General features: G+C 40.8%; 1 protein-coding gene across 1 annotated transcript in view; it reads left to right on the top strand.

Moving 5' to 3' along the window:
* LOC125248291 (cytoplasmic dynein 2 heavy chain 1) overlaps positions 1 to 19,769 on the top strand; it is a 108,080-nt gene that overhangs the window by 50,759 nt on the left and 37,552 nt on the right. Inside the window, exons 50-68 of the mRNA XM_048160010.1 lie at positions 88 to 336; positions 413 to 521; positions 623 to 736; positions 2,867 to 3,009; positions 3,101 to 3,179; positions 3,258 to 3,418; positions 3,504 to 3,641; positions 3,720 to 3,833; positions 6,064 to 6,224; positions 6,543 to 6,666; positions 6,841 to 6,962; positions 7,042 to 7,128; positions 9,184 to 9,318; positions 12,814 to 12,827; positions 12,939 to 13,048; positions 15,857 to 15,955; positions 16,552 to 16,675; positions 17,707 to 17,870; positions 17,960 to 18,079. Of these exons, the coding sequence (XP_048015967.1) occupies positions 88 to 336; positions 413 to 521; positions 623 to 736; positions 2,867 to 3,009; positions 3,101 to 3,179; positions 3,258 to 3,418; positions 3,504 to 3,641; positions 3,720 to 3,833; positions 6,064 to 6,224; positions 6,543 to 6,666; positions 6,841 to 6,962; positions 7,042 to 7,128; positions 9,184 to 9,318; positions 12,814 to 12,827; positions 12,939 to 13,048; positions 15,857 to 15,955; positions 16,552 to 16,675; positions 17,707 to 17,870; positions 17,960 to 18,079 (2,367 nt within the window). The remainder of the gene's footprint in view (positions 1 to 87; positions 337 to 412; positions 522 to 622; positions 737 to 2,866; positions 3,010 to 3,100; positions 3,180 to 3,257; positions 3,419 to 3,503; positions 3,642 to 3,719; positions 3,834 to 6,063; positions 6,225 to 6,542; positions 6,667 to 6,840; positions 6,963 to 7,041; positions 7,129 to 9,183; positions 9,319 to 12,813; positions 12,828 to 12,938; positions 13,049 to 15,856; positions 15,956 to 16,551; positions 16,676 to 17,706; positions 17,871 to 17,959; positions 18,080 to 19,769) is intronic.

The raw sequence follows: 19,769 nt of genomic DNA, 5'->3' as shown, positions 1-19,769 counted from the left end.
CATTATCTAATTATGAAGTAAATTCCTCTTTTGTAAATCTCTAAATGTAAATGTAATTTGAATGTAATTTATTTTGTGTCTCATCAGGGAATAGTTCTGTACGGCCGTGATAACCGTGAGTTGGACATCCTGTTGTTTCCGGAGGTTCTGGACTACATGTCTCGAGTGGACCGTGTCCTGAGCTCTCCGGGCGGGTCGTTGCTGCTAGCGGGACGTAGTGGTGTCGGCCGGCGTACGGCTACATGCGTGGTCAGCCACATGCACAGGGCGTCTCTCTTCACTCCTAAAATCTCCCGCTCGTACTCGCTGAAACACTTCAAATCTGACCTCAAAACTGTGAGTCTCAGTCCATGCTGACTCTCTGCATGCTAACAACACAAGATGCTCGTTCAGACTCTCTCTCTCTCTGTAGGTCATGCAGTCGGCCGCTGTGGACGGCCAGCAGGTGGTCTTGTTGTTAGAAGATCATCAGTTTGTTCATCCGGCCTTCCTGGAGATGGTCAATAGTCTGTTGTCGTCAGGTCAGTTCAAAACCTCACTGTGTATTGCCAAACAATATCAAAATACTTTGCTTCAAACAGAAACACAATCAATAGTGCGTCATATTTGATGTTCGTAACAGGGGAAGTTCCAGGTTTGTACTCCACTGAAGAGTTGGAGCCTCTGCTGTCATCTCTGAAAGATCAGGCGTCGCAGGACGGGTTTACCGGTCCGGTTCTCAACTATTTCTCCCAACGTAAGGACTCACACACACAGCGTTGCTTGTTTTGACTTCCATAAAATGTCTTCATAAGCAAATTTTGCTTTTCTGTGTTGATGCATTTCACATTGCAACATCTCTGTTCCCCAAAATAAATCACTAAAAGCATCTTGATAAATACAAACTAGATGGGAGACATTAGCTATATATTATTTTTCACTCATAACTCATGTTCAATATATCTTCAATCTTCATCTTTTATAATTCTGTTAAAGATTTTATTAATCTATTACTCTATTTAGTTTTATTATTTTATTTTGACCTTGAATGCAATGTAGATCACTTTGGATAAAATTCTCTGGTAAATTCATAAGTATGATTTTTTTTTATCCCTTTTTTTATCCCCCCCCCCTTTTTTTTGTTTTATTGGACAAACATTTGCATGCAAGTGCAAGACGTCAAGTATTTTGATTGATTTTCTCAGGAGAGAAAGACTAAAGTAAATTTTAAATGCATAAATCTGCTCAAAGTTTTTGTCTTTCTGATCACCACAATACTAAAAACAAGCACTAAAACATAATTCCTTAATCATGTGTGTGTGTTTGTGAGTGTTGTTATAATCGTTTTGTTAATTAAAATAAAGCTGAAGTAAAACAAAATATAAATATTAGGTGAAAACCTTCACAACTAGCTGAAATATCTAAAATAAGATTAAGTTGAAGGATTAAAATTACTAAAACTAAAGTGGAAATGAAAATAAATAAAATTTTTAAAGCTAAATAAAAATAAAAAATATTAAAAAACCCAGTAAATATAGAAAGAAAAGCTCATTCAAATTATTAATAAACAAACGGTTTTGGGGTCACAGTTCAGTACGATTCAATAGGAAAAATGGTCACACTTTAGTTTAGGGTCCAATTCTCACTATTAACTAACTATTAAAGGGTTAGTTCACCCAAAAATTAAAATTAATTAATTCCTCACCCTCATGTCGTTCCACACCCGTAAGACCTTCGTTCATCTTCAGAACACAAATTAAGATATTTTTGATAAAATCCAATGGCTCAGTGAGACCTCCATTGTCAGCAAGATAATTAACACTTTCAGATGCACAGAAAGCTACTAAAGATATATTTAAAACAGTTCATGTGACTACAGTTGTTCAACCTTAATGAAGCGACGTGAATAGTTTTTGTGCGCCAAAAAACAAAATAATGACTTCATTCAACAATATCTAGTGATGGGCGATTTCAAACACTGCTTCATGAAGCTTTACGAATCTTTTGTTTTGAATCAGTGGTTCACTGTAGCATGAATCAAACCATTGAAATTTCTAAACGTTTCAAAACACTTGACGTTACGAAGCTTCGTTTACTGAAATCACATGATTTTGGCAGTTTGATACGCGCTCCAAACCACTGATTCGAAACTAAAGATTCGTGAAACTAAAGCAGTGTTTTGAGATCACCCATCACTAGATATTGTTGAATAAAGTCGTTATTTTGTTTTTTTGGAGCACAAAAAGTATTCTCGTCGCTTCATAACATTAAGGTTGAACCACTGCAGTCACATGACCTGTTTTAAATATGTCTTTAGTAGCTTTCTGGGCACTGAAAGTGTTAATTATCTTGCTGACAATGGAGGCCTCACTGAGCCATCGGATTTTATCAAAAATATCTTAATTTGTGTTCTGAAGATGAACGAGAAGGTCTTACAGGTGTGGAACGACATGAGGGTGAGTAATAAATGACATTATTTTCATTTTTGGGTGAACTAACCCTTTAAGCACTAAACAGTAAACAGAATGCACTCTTAGGTCATATTTTTTTGCAGGGACGATAAAAAACAAAAGGTATTTGGTCACAATCAGCGACAAAACTGAAAAGCTTCTTGTGTTAAAAAAGTACAAAATAAACATGCGTGCGCACTACCTAGTGGACTTTGTTTTCAAGCGCTCAAGTCATTTGTGTATGTGCTGTTCTTCTGTTCTTTTTCCTGTTGTGGTGGTTAGCAAACAGTGTTGCATTACCGCACACGCCCCCTTCTGGACTGGAGTGTGGATTGACTGTATTCGTCGTCTAACTGCATGAACCGAACTGTGTTCGTTCGTACCGTACGTTACACCCCTAATATATGAATAACACTTGTTTGTGTGTGTTTGCACAGGTGTTCAGCAGAACCTCCATGTGGTTTTGATCATGGACTGCACTAACGAGCACTTCACCATTAACTGTGAGAGTAACCCCGCCCTCTACAGGAAGTGCTCCGTGCAGTGGATGGAGGGCTGGTCCGACAGCAGCATGAAGAAGGTGAACAGAGGAACAGTATTAGGGGTGTCGTTTGAGCCACATCTGTATCTGTATTAATTCATTTTGGTCATGTGACTCGGTTTTTTTTTAGATCCCAGAGATGCTTCTGTCAAGGATGGAAGGAGAGGATGAGAAAAATGGAGAAAAACAGAAGAAGAAGAAGAAATCTGGTATGAAGTTGAAGAAAAGCGTGTGTTCTTATAGCTGTACGTGGATGTTAAACTGCTCTCTGGTTGGTTGTCTTTCAGCATCCGTGCATTCAGAGCTCTATCGGTCCTTCCTGGCGATCCACGAGTCGTGTCGGGAATTCGGAGCCACGCCTAGTCAATACCTGAGCTTCCTGCAGGTGTACCAGTCCATCTACAGCTCCAAACGAAAGGAGCTGACCCACAAACAACAGCATCTACAGGTGAGCGGCTTCAGTGTTGGAGACTGGAGCTCGAATTTTATAATGAGCCCGTATGCTAATGTTTGCGGTTCCCATGTGACTGCAGGCGGGCGTGGCCAAGCTGAACGAAGCGAAGGCATTGGTGGATGAGTTGAAGAGGCGGGCGGCCGAACAGAGCGGCTTACTGAAGACCAAACAGGCCGAGGCGGATGCCGCCCTGCAGGAGATCACTGTGTCAATGCAGGTGTGTGTTTGAGGCACGTGTGTGTATAAACACGTAGTGTGAAGCTGTTCGAGGGTATTAACATGTGGTGCGCTTCAGAACGCCAGCGACCAGAAGACGGAGATGGAGAAGATCAAAGAGAGGATGGCACAGGAAGTCTCCAAGATTGAAGAGCGGAAGAAGAAGATAGACGAGGAGCTCAGAGAGGTTCAGGTGAGCACACCTGTCTGCTTGACCTGAGCTTGGGTTATTATTGTTAAACAACACTTGAAACATTTTCTTTAATTGAAACTGAAATAAACATTTCTGTTTTTTGTTTAGTTTAACATGAAGTACTAAAATAAATAAAAGGAAATAAAATAAAAATAATAAATAAAACTATATAAACATTTTTTTAAGAAAATGACAAAAATACTAAACAAAATGACTAAAACTTTAACTAAAAATAAAGTGAAAACAGACAACATAAAAATATAATTTAATTAATAATATCAACAAAAACATCTGGGCTTATTGTAGTTTTGAAATTTCTAATAATATTATATAATAATAGAATATATTTGTAATGTTTAATATAATATTTAATAATATTTTAATGATAAATAATAATATATTTTTTATTTTAATTTATATTTATATTATATTTATATTTTATTTTCAATTTGTGCTTTTAATTTAGTTTTTACGGAAGAGGATTAGGGCCAAGCAATAATAAAAAAATAAAACCATCTCAAGATTAAAGTTGTTAAATTACAAGAAAAAACTCGTTAAATTTCAAGAAAAACGTCGAGATAAAATGTTGAGAATAAACTCGTTAAATTACGAGAAAAAAAGTCATTAAATTATGAGAAAAAAGTCGTTAAATTACTAGAAAAAACTTGTTAAATTTCAAGAAAAAGGTTGAGATAAAATGTTGAGAATAAACTCATTAAATTACGAGAAAAAAGTCGTTAAATTACGAGAACGAATTCGTTAAATTATGAGATAAATGTTGTTAAATTATGAGAACAAATTCATTAAATTATGAGAAAAATGTCGTTAAATTTCGAGAAAAAAGTCGAGATAAAATGTTGAGAATAAACTTATTAAATTACGAGAAAAATGTTGTTAAATTACGAGAACAAATTCATTAAATTATGAGAAAAATGTCGTTAAATTTCGAGAAAAAAGTCGAGATAAAATGTTGAGAATAAACTTATTAAATTACGAGAAAAATGTTGTTAAATTACGAGAACAAATTCGTTAAATTATGAGAAAAATGTCGTTAAATTTCGAGAAAAAAGTTGAGATAAAATGTTGAGAATAAAGTCATTAAATTACGAGAACAAATTAGTTAAATTAAGTAAAAAATGTCGTTAAATTTCAAGAAAAAGGTTGAGAAAAAAGTTGTTAAATTACGAGAAAAAAATCGAGATAAAATGTTGAGAATAAACTCATTAAATTATGAGAACAAATTAGTAATTTAACGAATTTGTTCTCGTAATTTAATGAGTTTATTCTCAACATTTTATCTCGAGTTTTTTCTCGAAATTTAACGAGTTTTTTCTCGTAATTTAATGACTTTATTCTCAACATTTTATCTCGAGTTTTTTCTCGAAATTTAACGAGTTTTTCTCGTAATTTAATGACTTTATTCTCAACATTTTATCTCAACTTTTTTCTCGAAATTTAACAACTTTAATCTCGAGATGGTTTTATTTTTTTATTATTGCTTGGCCCTAATCCTCTTCCGCAAGTTTTCATTAGTGTTGACTATATCACTTTTATTTTTTATTGTTTTTCATTAAATTTAGCTTTTATTTTAGTTTTAGTATTTTAGATCTGTCAAAGTTAATGCAGTCTATAACTTATATAATTTAAATGAACTTTAACAATGATACATTTATCAGGGTGAGCTAGCTATCACTTGTGGCATATTGATATTTGAGGCAGGTTATAATTATTTTAATTTTAATTCAGTTAACTGACTTTTTCATTTCATTATTTGCTATTCATAATACCAGTCCTGATCATCTGAATATATCTGCCCTGATACAAGGAGATTATACTATTTTTTTTTAAACTTTTCAAATATTTTTAGTATGTAATATTACATTTTTAATTGAGATTTTATTTTCAATTTGTCCTTTTAATGTAGTTTTCATTAGCTTTACGACAGTTAGTTTCAGTTTAGTTAATATGCTGTTTATCTAAAACTAAAATTAATTTGTGGTCATTTTTGTTTTAGTCTTGGCGTCATGAAAGTGTATTTTAGTTGATCAGATTATGTTAATATTTATTTTAATTTCAGTTAACAAACACGTTTCTTATGTTTGTCAACTGTATTTAGTTTTCATTAATAATAATAACAGTCCTGATCACATAAACGTGTCCTGATCTTATGTCCAGTGTTACGGAGATGCTCTAAAAATGTGTGTGTGTGTGTGTGTGTGTGTGCGCTCAGCCCCTGGTCGAGGAGGCAAAGCAGGCAGTAGGGAACATCAAACCGGAGTCCCTCTCCGAGATCCGCTCGCTGCGCATGCCGCCTGACGTCATCAGAGACATCCTGGAGGGGGTGCTGAGACTCATGGGAACATTTGACACGTCCTGGGTCAGCATGAAGAGGTGAGAGAGACAGACGGGGATGTGAGTGGGAGCCGCTCTGTCATTATTCATGTTTTATATTATTACCCTTTAACGGCCATAACAGAATGAATTCTGCCTTTATTTATGGTGTTTATCTCTTCCCGGGAAATTAAACTGTCATATTGCTTATTACACCTTCACACTCTTCAGGCTAAATGAATCTAGACTAATTAATGATTTTAATTTAGTGCATTTTCATTGCAAATAGGCGTGTGGAGACATTAGGTCATTTGCTTTTGGTTAAAATGTTAAATTAGTTGAATAATTGAAGAGCTAATAGAGTGTTTATGAACGCAGTTTCCTAGCCAAGCGAGGAGTGAGGGAAGACATCGTCACGTTTGACGCGCGCAACATCACTCATGAGATCCGACAGAGCGTCGAGGAGCTTCTGCACAGAAACAAGGCGTCGTTTGACCCCAAGGTCAGAGACACCATTTCACATTGTACATGGAAACTTAACAATCTAATAAATATTGTCAAAAAACATTTAACTGTATGCAAATGCAATTAAATAAATAAATAAATTAAATAAATGTAATTATGTTTTGTAAACTTTACCGTGAACAATCATCTAATCGTCATTCTTGTGCTGCAGAACGCCAAGCGCGCGAGTGCCGCCGCCGCTCCTCTGGCCGCCTGGGTGAAGGCCAACGTTCAGTACTCACACGTGCTGGAGAGGATCCAGCCGCTGGAGACGGAGCACGCTGGACTGATGGAGTCAGTACACACATCAGCAAAGCATTCTGGACTTTTACAGACGGATTGTTTCTGACACAATGTCTCTGTTTTCTGCCAGAAACCTGCGCAAGACGGAGAACCGCAAGAACAGGCTGGAAAAGGAGCTGAACTCTGTGGGAGAGAAAGTTCTGGAGCTGAAGGAGAAGTAAGACTCGTGGGAAACTCGACTCACAGTTGATTCCAATAGATTTTGATATTAGTCCACTTTTAATTAGGGCCCAAGCGAAAATTCGCGCAGGGCCCTCTTGTTCTTCTAAGGATTATTATTATTTTTTTTTTTTTTTTTTTTTTATTTTTTTTCCGTCTTCCGGGGCTTTTTGGGGGCCTTAACATGCTCAAAAACTCTTGAAAATTGGCACACACATTGGAATCCGCGGCCATTAGGACGCCGGAGAGGCTGGTACCCGGGCGTGGCAGGGGGGCTCGACAGCGCCCCCTTGAAAAAAGTCTGAAAATCTGGTCCATATATTAAACACGCTTGCACGTATTAGTATGAAACTCAGTACACATATAGACCTCATCGGGCCGAACAACTTTCGTGCTCTAAGTTAAACACCACGCCAACAGGAAGTCAGCTATTAAGGGTTGTTTGAAAAACGCATGCTCTGGAATTTGATATACTCCTCCTAGACGATTAATCCGATCGCCACCAAACTCGGTCAGCATGAAGTCAAGACACTGATGATTAAAAATTGCCAGGGGATTTTTGATATCTCGAACGGTTTGGCCGTGGCGAGGCAACGAATTTATGGCGAGAAAAAGGAAACAGGAAATGTGTTATAACGTCTGCATACATATATTGATCTTTATGAAACTTCACGAGTGTGTTCGTTATAGGAGTCTGATCACATGGATGTGACTATTGTGAGTCAAAGTTATAGCGCCACCAACTGGCAGCAGGAAGTGTATCACTTTTTGAAATGTTTTGAGATCACCCTCTTATTTTTACCTGATTTGCTTCAAACTTCATCAGTGTAATGTCAATACACAGCAGATGTAGACCTATGACAGGATTTTTGATATTTGAAATATTGTTGCCATGGCAACAGGTCAAACTGTAATAATATTCTTGAGTGTTTTTGAGGCTCTTAACATGCTTCAAATTGCATGAAACTCGACACACACATCAATATTGTCAACCAGTAGACATGGACAAAGCCATAGAAATGGGCGTGGTGGAGGGGCTCAGTAGCGCCACCTTTGACAAAAGTGGGGGGGTTAGTTTTTCCTACAATCACCAAACTCGGTACACATATTGTTCTCATCAAGCCGGACAATTTTCTAATTTACATTCATTAGCTCCGACCAACAGGAAGTCAGCTATTTTGGTTTGAATGTTAATTTTTTGAAAAAACAGGCTATGAATTTTATACTACTGCTCCTACAGGGTTTATCCAATTTACACCAAACTTTTTTTAACTTGTTGCTAACACATTGAAGTTGTTTAATTGCAAACGGATTTTGGATATCTCAAACGGTTTGGCCGTGGCGAGGCAACGAATTTATGGCAAGAAAAGGGAAACAAAGTGTTATAACTTCTGCATACATTAATTGATTTTGATGAAACTTCGGCTTAGTCTTCGTTGTACAAGGCTGATCACATGGATGTGACTATTGTGATTCAAAGTAATAGCGCCACCAACTGGAAGCAGAAAATGTGTCACTTTCAGCATACATTGAGATCACCCTCTTATTTTTACCTGATTTGCTTCAAAATTCATCAGAATAATGTTAAAACTTGGCACATGTAATCCTTTGAAAATGGGCAGGGAGGAGGGGCTCTATAGTGGCACCTTGTAGTGCAGTAAATGTGGAGTGAATTTGACATAGTCCTTTGATGTTTAACCGTTTTAAGTGCCTATTGCCCGCTGTGCACAGTTGCCCTGAAGCCACCGGGGTGGCGGTGCCACCGGGCTTGGGCCCGCCATCGCTGCTCGCAGCTATATTTTCTAATTAGATTTTCTGACTAGGCCAGGGGTGTCCAAACTCGGTCACTGTCCCGCAGAGTTTAGCTCCAGCTTACCTCAACACACCTGCCTGGAAGTATCCTGTAGGCCTAAAAACCTTGATTAGCTGATTCAGGTGTGTTTCACTGGGGTTGGAGCTAAACTCTGCAGGACAGTGACCGAGTTTGGACACCCCTGATGTAGGCAGCTCACTAGTTTTTGTGTGTGTTCGACATCTCATCTCTGGTGTCCAGGTTTCAGTGCCGTACGACTGAAGCAGCGAAACTGGAGTCTGAGGTGAGCAGAGCGCAAGAGACCATCAGCGCAGCGGAGAAACTCCTGCAGCAGCTGGACGGGGAACACACGCGCTGGACCGCACAGGTGTGTGTGTGTGTGTGTGTGTGTGTGTGTGTCTGTGTTCAGGTAGTCCCTACTTTGTGGACAAAATGGAAATTTTTTGTTCCCTATGAGGAAAACAGCTAATAAATCATATTATATGTTTTCTGAAAAGGTAAAAATTGAGAAAGTTTTCTGTGATGGGTAGGGTGAGGGGAGAGATTATAATTTGTACAGTATAAAAATCATCATGTCTGTGGAAAGTCCCCATAAAATGTGTGTGTGTACAGGTCCAAACCTATATATATACACTACCGTTCAAAAGTTTGGGATCGGTAAGATTTTTTATATTTTTAAAAGAAGTTTCGTCTGCTCACCAAGATTGCATTTATTTAATTAAAAATACAGTAAAAACAGTAATATTGTGAAATATTATTAGGGCCCAAGCGAAAATTCGCGCAGGGCCCTCTTGTTTTTCTAAGGATTATTATTAGGGCCCAAGCGAAAATTCGCGCAGGGCCCTCTTGTTCTTCTAAGGATTATTATTTTTTTTTTTTTTTTTTTTTTTTTTATTTTTTTTCCGTCTTCCGGGGCTTTTTGGGGGCCTTAACATGCTCAAAAACTCTTGAAAATTGGCACACACATTGGAATCCGCGGCCATTAGGACGCCGGAGAGGCTGGTACCCGGGCGTGGCAGGGGGCTCGACAGCGCCCCCTTGAAAAAAGTCTGAAAATTTGGTCCATATATTAAACACGCTTGCACGTATTAGTATGAAACTCAGTACACATATAGACCTCATCGGGCCGAACAACTTTCGTGCTCTAAGTTAAACACCACGCCAACAGGAAGTCAGCTATTAAGGGTTGTTTGAAAAACGCATGCTCTGGAATTTGATATACTCCTCCTAGACGATTAATCCGATCGCCACCAAACTCGGTCAGCATGAAGTCAAGACACTGATGATTAAAAATTGCCAGGGGATTTTTGATATCTCGAACGGTTTGGCCGTGGCGAGGCAACGAATTTATGGCGAGAAAAAGGAAACAGGAAATGTGTTATAACGTCTGCATACATATATTGATCTTTATGAAACTTCACGAAGTGTGTTCGTTATAGGAGTCTGATCACATGGATGTGACTATTGTGAGTCAAAGTTATAGCGCCACCAACTGGCAGCAGGAAGTGTATCACTTTTTGAAATGTTTTGAGATCACCCTCTTATTTTTACCTGATTTGCTTCAAACTTCATCAGTGTAATGTCAATACACAGCAGATGTAGACCTATGACAGGATTTTTGATATTTGAAATATTGTTGCCATGGCAACAGGTCAAACTGTAATAATATTCTTGAGTGTTTTTGAGGCTCTTAACATGCTTCAAATTGCATGAAACTCGACACACACATCAATATTGTCAACCAGTAGACATGGACAAAGCCATAGAAATGGGCGTGGTGGAGGGGCTCAGTAGCGCCACCTTTTGACAAAAGTGGGGGGTTAGTTTTTCCTACAATCACCAAACTCGGTACACATATTGTTCTCATCAAGCCGGACAATTTTCTAATTTACATTCATTAGCTCCGACCAACAGGAAGTCAGCTATTTTGGTTTGAATGTTAATTTTTTGAAAAAACAGGCTATGAATTTTATACTACTGCTCCTACAGGGTTTATCCAATTTACACCAAACTTTTTTTAACTTGTTGCTAACACATTGAAGTTGTTTAATTGCAAACGGATTTTGGATATCTCAAACGGTTTGGCCGTGGCGAGGCAACGAATTTATGGCAAGAAAAGGGAAACAAAGTGTTATAACTTCTGCATACATTAATTGATTTTGATGAAACTTCGGCTTAGTCTTCGTTGTACAAGGCTGATCACATGGATGTGACTATTGTGATTCAAAGTAATAGCGCCACCAACTGGAAGCAGAAAATGTGTCACTTTCAGCATACATTGAGATCACCCTCTTATTTTTACCTGATTTGCTTCAAAATTCATCAGAATAATGTTAAAACTTGGCACATGTAATCCTTTGAAAATGGGCAGGGAGGAGGGGCTCTATAGTGGCACCTTGTAGTGCAGTAAATGTGGAGTGAATTTGACATAGTCCTTTGATGTTTAAACCGTTTTAAGTGCCTATTGCCCGCTGTGCACAGTTGCCCTGAAGCCACCGGGGTGGCGGTGCCACCGGGCTTGGGCCCGCCATCGCTGCTCGCAGCTATATTTATTAGGGCCCAAGCGAAAATTCGCGCAGGGCCCTCTTGTTCTTCTAAGGATTATTATTATTTTTTTTTTTTTTTAGGGCCCAAGCGAAAATTCGCGCAGGGCCCTCTTGTTCTTCTAAGGATTATTATTATTTTTTTTTTTTTTTTTTTTTTTATTTTTTTTCCGTCTTCCGGGGCTTTTTGGGGGCCTTAACATGCTCAAAAACTCTTGAAAATTGGCACACACATTGGAATCCGCGGCCATTAGGACGCCGGAGAGGCTGGTACCCGGGCGTGGCAGGGGGGCTCGACAGCGCCCCCTTGAAAAAAGTCTGAAAATTTGGTCCATATATTGAAACACGCTTGCACGTATTAGTATGAAACTCAGTACACATATAGACCTCATCGGGCCGAACAACTTTCGTGCTCTAAGTTAAACGCCACGCCAAACAGGAAGTCAGCTATTAAGGGTTGTTTGAAAAACGCATGCTCTGGAATTTGATATACTCCTCCTAGACGATTAATCCGATCGCCACCAAACTCTGGTCAGCATGAAGTCAAGACACTTGATGATTAAAAATTGCCAGGGGATTTTTGATATCTCGAACGGTTTGGCCGTGGCGAGGCAACGAATTTATGGCGAGAAAAAGGAAACAGGAAATGTGTTATAACGTCTGCATACATATATTGATCTTTATGAAACTTCACGAGTGTGTTCGTTATAGGAGTCTGATCACATGGATGTGACTATTGTGAGTCAAAGTTATAGCGCCACCAACTGGCAGCAGGAAGTGTATCACTTTTTGAAATGTTTTGAGATCACCCTCTTATTTTTACCTGATTTGCTTCAAACTTCATCAGTGTAATGTCAATACACAGCAGATGTAGACCTATGACAGGATTTTTGATATTTGAAATATTGTTGCCATGGCAACAGGTCAAACTGTAATAATATTCTTGAGTGTTTTTGAGGCTCTTAACATGCTTCAAATTGCATGAAACTCGACACACACATCAATATTGTCAACCAGTAGACATGGACAAAGCCATAGAAATGGGCGTGGTGGAGGGGCTCAGTAGCGCCACCTTTTGACAAAAGTGGGGGGGTTAGTTTTTCCTACAATCACCAAACTCGGTACACATATTGTTCTCATCAAGCCGGACAATTTTCTAATTTACATTCATTAGCTCCGACCAACAGGAAGTCAGCTATTTTGGTTTGAATGTTAATTTTTTGAAAAAACAGGCTATGAATTTTATACTACTNAGTAACACACAGTTTCATGAGTTAACATAGTGAAAATCATCACACTTGTGCTGTCACATGTGTAAAACACACAGGAATGCATCACCCAGTCAGTAAACTCACAGCATCTGACTTTGGAAAGTTTTATGATAATGTTTGACACCATTTTTAGCTCTTCTGATTGGCCGAGGCTTTAACAGCCATGTTCTCTGATTGGCAGAGTTTGATTTGCGTCACTTCCTGTGTTCTGAGAGTGAGCAGCTGATCTGGAAGGGTGAAGGGCTGCCGTCTGACGACCTGTCGATGGAGAACGCTCTGGTCATCCTGCAGGTAACACACACGTAGATCTCTCTGTTCATCAGTGTTCCCATAATGCCCAGCGTTCACTCATTCACGTCTGTCCGCATGCTGACATCAGATGAATGAACTTAGATCAAGGGTAAGATTGAATATGTGTACTTAGAAGTGTTGACTTCCCAAACTATACTACACTATCAGCTAACTCACCCTAAACCTACAGGCCTGTTCACACCAGGAGAGATGAGACAAAGCGCCACAAAATCCAAACTTTTTCACATGACCAATAACATCCATCAAGAGCATAAAAAGGTTAAATCTTGATTTCATGTCAACCTTAATGCACAGTAAAACATGTGTCATATATTTCATTTACATTATATTTATATTTCTGCATCTGGCATTACATTTAATCTATACAGTGTTATATACATATATGTCCTGTCCTGAAGTGGAACATGCGTCTTATTGGGCAGAAAATTGACCTAAATAATGGAAAAAATGTCACTTGATTGCAAGTAAAGTTTCACTGTGTGAACAGGCCTTCAAATCAAACCCCTGGTGTGAATGACTCATTACCTAAGACATTATTTTCTAACCTTGTTTGTCTAATGTAGCGGATTTGTTGAGGATGTATGACCTCATCTGAAATGATTAAACCCTCTGAAACGTGTGAGTTTATAATTAGTGTTCTTATGGAGTCTGGTTTCTATGGTGACCAACCTTATGTTGCCATAGAGAACAAGTGAAATGACACGTGCAGGAAATAGAGTCTGACGAAACCTGTCAGGAACACGTCTGGCTCATATTTCACTGTGAAATCAACATTAAAAAGTACATTTTGCATGAAGAAAATGAAGCCTGTTTTAAGATTTGATGAATTCTGACATTTGTTTTCATGACAGTTAAACACATTGTTCCTCCAGATTGATTCTCATGGTTCGGGGTGAAATATGAGCTGAACATGTTCCTGATCTGGTTGTACAGGAGTTAGGGCTGCTTCACACAGAACACGTTTTTGCTTTGGAAAACGCGAGATGCGGGCAGTGGATTGGGGAAAAACTCAAGTCTCGCGACACGTCTTTTAAAAGTTGAACTGAGTTTAACTTGAGCGCCGCGTTTTAGCACACCGTGTCATGAGTGAGACGCGGCAAAAGACGCAAGACATGAGCACAAAGGTCAAACGTGTGTCTACATAGAAGAATAATGGAAAAGTAGCGCAGTGGAATGGAAAAACGTGTTCTGTGTGAACGGCCCCTTATACTGTCATTATTAAATATAATCTTCTCTTCTCCTCTCCTTTCCTCCCCTCCTCTGCTCCCCTCCTCTTCACCTCCTCTGCTCTCCTCCTCTCCTCTGCTCCTTTGCTTTCCTCCCCCTCCTCCTCTCACCTCCTCTCCTTCCCTCCTCTCCTCCTCCTCCGCTCTCTTCACCTCCTCTGCTCTCTTCCTCCCCTCCTTTCCTCCTCTGCTCTACTTTCCTCTCCTCCTCTCCTCACCTCTTCTGCTGCCCTCCTCTCTTCCTCCCCTCCTCTCCTTCTCTCTTCACCTCTCCTTCACTCCTCCTTCCTCCTCCTCTGCTCCCCCCTCTCCTCCTCCTCTCCTCTGCTCATCTCCCCTCCTCCTCTTCTCCTCTGCTCTCCTCTTTTCCTCCCCTCCTCCTCCTCTCCTCTCCACTCCTGCTCTGCTCCCCTCATTTCCTCTGCTCTCCTCTCCTCCTCTCCTCCCCTCCACTCCTCCTCCTCTGCTCCCCTCCTCTCCTCCTCCTCTGCTCTCCTCCTCCTCCTCTCCTCCTCTCCTCCCCTCCACTCCTCCTCCTCTGCTCCCCTCCTCTCCTCCTCCTCTGCTCTCCTCCTCTCTCCTCTCCTCCTCTCCTCCCCTCCACTCCTCCTCCTCTGCTCCCCTCCTCTCCTCCTCCTCTGCTCTCCTCCTCTCCTCCCCTCCACTCATCCTCCTCTGCTCCCCTCCTCTCCTCCACCTCTGCTCTCTTCCTCTCCTCCCCTCCTCTCCTCCTCCTCTACTCTCCTCCCCTCCCCTCCTCTGCTACCCTCCTCCCCTCCACTCCTCCTCCTCTGCTCCCCTCCTCTCCTCCTCCTCTGCTCTCTTCCTCTCCTCCCCTCCTCTCCTCCTCCTCTACTCTCCTCCCCTCCTCTGCTACCCTCCTCTCCTCCTCCTCTCCTCCCCTCCTCTCCCTCCTCTGCTCCCCTCCTCTCCTCCTCCTTTGCTCTCCTCCTCTCCTCTCCTCCCCTCCTCTGCTCCCCTCCTCTCCTCCTCCTCTGATCTCATCCTCTCCTCCCCTCCACTCCTCCTCCGCTCCCCTCCTCTTCTCCTCCTCTGCTCCCTCCTCTCCTCCTCCTCTGCTCTCATCCTCTCCTCCCCTCCACTCCTCCTCCTCCTCTGCTCCCCTCATCTTCACCTCCTCTGCTCCTCTCCTCTCCTCCTCCTCTCCTCCCCTCCACTCCTCCTCCTCCTCTGCTCCCCTCCTCTCCTCCTCCTCTCCTCCCCTCCTCTCCTCCTCCTCTGCTCTCCTCCTCTCCTCCTCCTCCTCTCCTCTCCTCCCCTCCCCTCCTCTGCTCTCCTCCTCTCCTCCCCTCCATTCCTCCTCCTCCTCTGCTCTCCTCCTCTCCTCCTCTCCTCCTCCTCTCCTCCCTCCTCTTCACCTCCTTTGCTCTCCTCCTCTCCTCCCCTCCTCTCCTCCTCCTCTACTCTCCTCCCCTCCTCTGCTCCCGTCCTCTCCTCTTCCTCTGCTCCCCTCCTCTCCTCCTCCTCTGCTCTCTCCTCCTCTCCTCCCCTCCACTCCTCCTCCTCCTCTGCTCCCCTCCTCTCCTCTTTTCCTCTTTAGAGTGCTTCTTGTCCGTTCTTGATCGATCCGTCCTCCCGTGCGACAGAGTGGTTGCAAACTCATCTGAAAGCACATCGTCTGGAGGTCATAAACCAACAGGTAAAAACATGTGTCTGGGCCGTATGTCATAATAATGTTTCCCACAATGCAAAGTACTCTCAATTCAAACACAATTTCAAACATCTCCTTCTCAACTCATTTTGGCCTGTCCATATATAAACAATAACAATTCATTTAATTTAATTTTTTTAACTTTTTATTTTTTTTTTTAATGTGAGAGCTAGTGTTATTTTAGTATAATTGAAATACTATTATATTTTTATTAATTTTACGATTTTTTTTATTTTTATATTTTCCATTTTCATTTATATTCTAGTTAAAAATTTTTTTTTTTTTATTTTTGTAAGTTTTTATTAAATATGTTTATATAGTTTATATACATTTTAATTTCAGTTTTAGTACATTGAGTTAAATTAGAAATGTTGCCTTGGCAACTAGCTGAAATAAAATAAGTTTTAAGTTTTTTATTTTATTTCAGTTAACGTTTTTTTTTTTTTTTGGGGGGGTAACAAAAATGTTGCTGTTTTGTTTTTTTAATGGTTTTAGTTTTAGTTTCAGTTAACTATAATATTCCTGGTCAAAACCCCTGAAATCGCACATGTTTATTTGGCTTTATCTGATTGGCTCTGTCTCAGGACACTAACTTCATGACGGTGTTGGAGTTATCTGTGCGCTTTGGTAAAACTCTGATCGTTCAGGAGATGGACGGCGTGGAGCCCGTCCTGTACCCGCTGCTGCGGCGAGATCTCATCGCACAGGGTGAGTACACTGAGTGTGTGTTAGCTAGAAACAAGGGGATCGCCATCGGGCCCGATTAAGCATTTTTTTAACTGATCGGTATCGGCTATCCTAAGCCCAAACCTTTATTTATTTTTGTCTTTTTAAAAAAAAAAATCTTACTGACCCCAAACTTTGTATTCTGATTGGCTGTGATTTTGTCAGTTTACTTTCAGTAAAGACTGAAAAATTATTTGAGGCTTGAAATGTGTGGCATCACACATGGTTAGAACTCTCCTGTAGTGTTTATCCTCCTGTCCCAGCTGTATGTATGAAATAAGACCCGCAGGCATCTCTGAAGCCTCCTCCATATGCTGCTGTGTGTGTGTATGCGTGCGCGTGTGTATGTGTGTGTGTGTGTGTGTGTGTGGAGCAGATATGGCTGAGTCTATCAGGGACCGGCGGGAGGCAGATAAACGAAGAGCTTTTCAGCGCTTGGATGAGGAGAGAAAGAGAGAGGGAAATTAAAGTGTGTGTACAGACTACTGCATTGCAGACGTACAGGAGAGACAACACACACACACACACACACACACACACACACAGTGTCGTGTTCAATTTGGCACCCCCACAAATCCTCCTCTTATAAGAAGGGATTCCACACCAATCTCGGCTGCATTCATTCACGCTGTTTTCATACTACTACTCATTTTTCATCAGTATGCACTACATACTGTGCTGAGTACGTGTATTTGTGTTATGCACAAAATCAGTGTTATTTTTGCATTATTTATATACTATTTGTATATATAATTACAATATATAATTTTTGTTTTTAAGTTTAAGTTTTTTCATCTAATATATATGTTTTATTTCAGTTCCTGGAATATATTGGAATATAATATAATATAATAAGGTCATGTGCCAACACAGTAACGTACTGCATTTAAAATGTTACTGCATACTGTTTTTCAGTTAGCCGTATACTAGTACTTCATTATGAACATGCTTCATTCTGCTCTTTATGTGTGTGTGTGTGTGTGTGTGTGTGTGTGTGTGTGTGTGTGTGGCAGGGCCGCGATACGTGGTTCAGATCGGAGACAAAGTCATTGACTATAATGAGGATTTCCGTCTGTTTCTGGCGACCCGTAACCCCAGCCCCTTCATCCCACCTGACGCCGCGTCTCTCATCACTGAGGTGAACTTCACCACCACGAGAGCAGGACTACGGGGACAGGTAACACACACACACACTCACTTATGACAAGCCACTAATTAACTGCTCCGACTCCATATAGATCATCATTATTGTGTGTGTGTGTTTAGCTGCTAGCGTTGACCATCCAGCAGGAGAAACCAGAGCTGGAGAGCGAAAAAACGAAGCTCCTGCAACAGGAAGAGGAGAAGAAGATACAGCTAGCTCAGCTGGAGGAGTCGCTGCTGGAGGTACTGAAGCAACAATCCCAGCATGCTCCTCTACACGTGATATTCTGAGGTTTACTGCAGGGCTTTTCAATATTTTAGGATCCCCAGATATGATCACCTTTGACCGAGGGACCCCCGTCCTAAAATTACAGTAAAATAGTCAGCAATTTGTATGTATAAAGTTTTTTGTATGTATATGTATAAAGACGATAATACTGTGAAAAATTAATATTATACAGGTGCTGGTCATATAATTAGAATATCATCAAAAAAAAAAGTTGATTTATTTCACTAATTCCATTCAAAAAGTGAAACTTGTATATTATATTCATTCATTACACACAGACTGATATATTTCAAATGTTTATTTCTTTTAATTTTGATGATTATAACTGACAACTAAGGAAAATCCCAAATTCAGTATCTCAGAAAATTAGAATATTACTTATAACCAATACAAAGAAAGGATTTTTAGAAATCTTGGCCAACTGAAAAGTATGAACATGAAAGTATGAGCATGTACAGCACTCAATACTTAGTTGGGGCTCCTTTTGCCTGAATTACTGCAGCAATGCGGCGTGGCATGGAGTCGATCAGTCTGTAGCACTGCTCAGGTGTCATGAGAGCCCAGGTTGCTCTGATATACCCCTTTTCCACCAAGGCAGTTTGAGTGCTGGTTCGGAGCCAGAGCCTAGTTTCAAATCAGTTCTTTGTCTTTCGACACAAAAAGCACCAGCTCCGAACCAGGAAAAGTGGTTCGTAAGTAGCACCAAAACATTGCTGGGCTAGAAGTAAGAACCGCTTGCGTCAGGGGCTGGGGGCGGGGTTACCATGACCAACAAAAAACTTAAGACCGCCATTTTTGAAATAGCAGCTAATCGAGCTAATAGCAGCTCGATCATAATCTCCGTCTGTATACAAATGGATATAGGTTCGCAAAGCCATGAGCATCAACAGTAGTAAAACATTCGCGATTGTTAATGGAACGGCTTGTTCGAGGTGCATCGGAGCAGCGCGGACCGATTCGGCGGGTGACATCAGAGTGCCGCAGGTCCACGGGTGTGTTTGTAAAGCATACGACTCCTTGTGCTTTTGGATCGTTCGCGTGGTGCTTTAATGTCATGCGCCGATCGCTCTGGGGGAAGCCGATGCATCTCGAACAAGCCTGATGTGTTTGTGTTTGGCGCTGCAGCGCTAGCTTTGCTATGAAATATGAGACGTAGTTGTGACGTAAATCCTGGCTCTGTGCTGGCTCTCTAGCCCGTGGAAAGGCAAACCGGTTCTTAGAAGGCTAAATGCAGTTGAACCAACTCTGAACTGGCACTAGCACTAGCTCTGAACTAGCACCCGGTTCGTGCTGGTGGAAAGGGGTAATAGTGGCCTTCAGCTCTTCTGCATTGTTGGGTCTGGCATATCGCATCTTCCTCTTCACAATACCCCATAGATTTTCTATGGGGTTAAGGTCAGGCGAGTTTGATGGCCAATTAAGAACAGGGATACCATGGTCCTTAAACCAGGTACTGGTAGCTTTGGCACTGTATGCAGGTGCCGAGTCCTGTTGGAAAATGAAATCTGCATCTCCATAAAGTTGGTCAGCAGCAGGAAGCATGAAGTGCTCTAAAACTTCCTGGTATACGACTGCGTTGACCTTGGACCTCAGAAAACACAGTGGACCAACACCAGCAGATGACATGGCACCCCAAACCATCAC

The sequence above is a fragment of the Megalobrama amblycephala genome, linkage group LG16, assembly GCF_018812025.1.
Source record: "Megalobrama amblycephala isolate DHTTF-2021 linkage group LG16, ASM1881202v1, whole genome shotgun sequence".
In the NCBI taxonomy this organism is placed as follows: domain Eukaryota; kingdom Metazoa; phylum Chordata; class Actinopteri; order Cypriniformes; family Xenocyprididae; genus Megalobrama; species Megalobrama amblycephala.
Note: the sequence above shows the minus strand (reverse complement) of the source record. Positions and strands in the feature narration are given on the sequence as shown.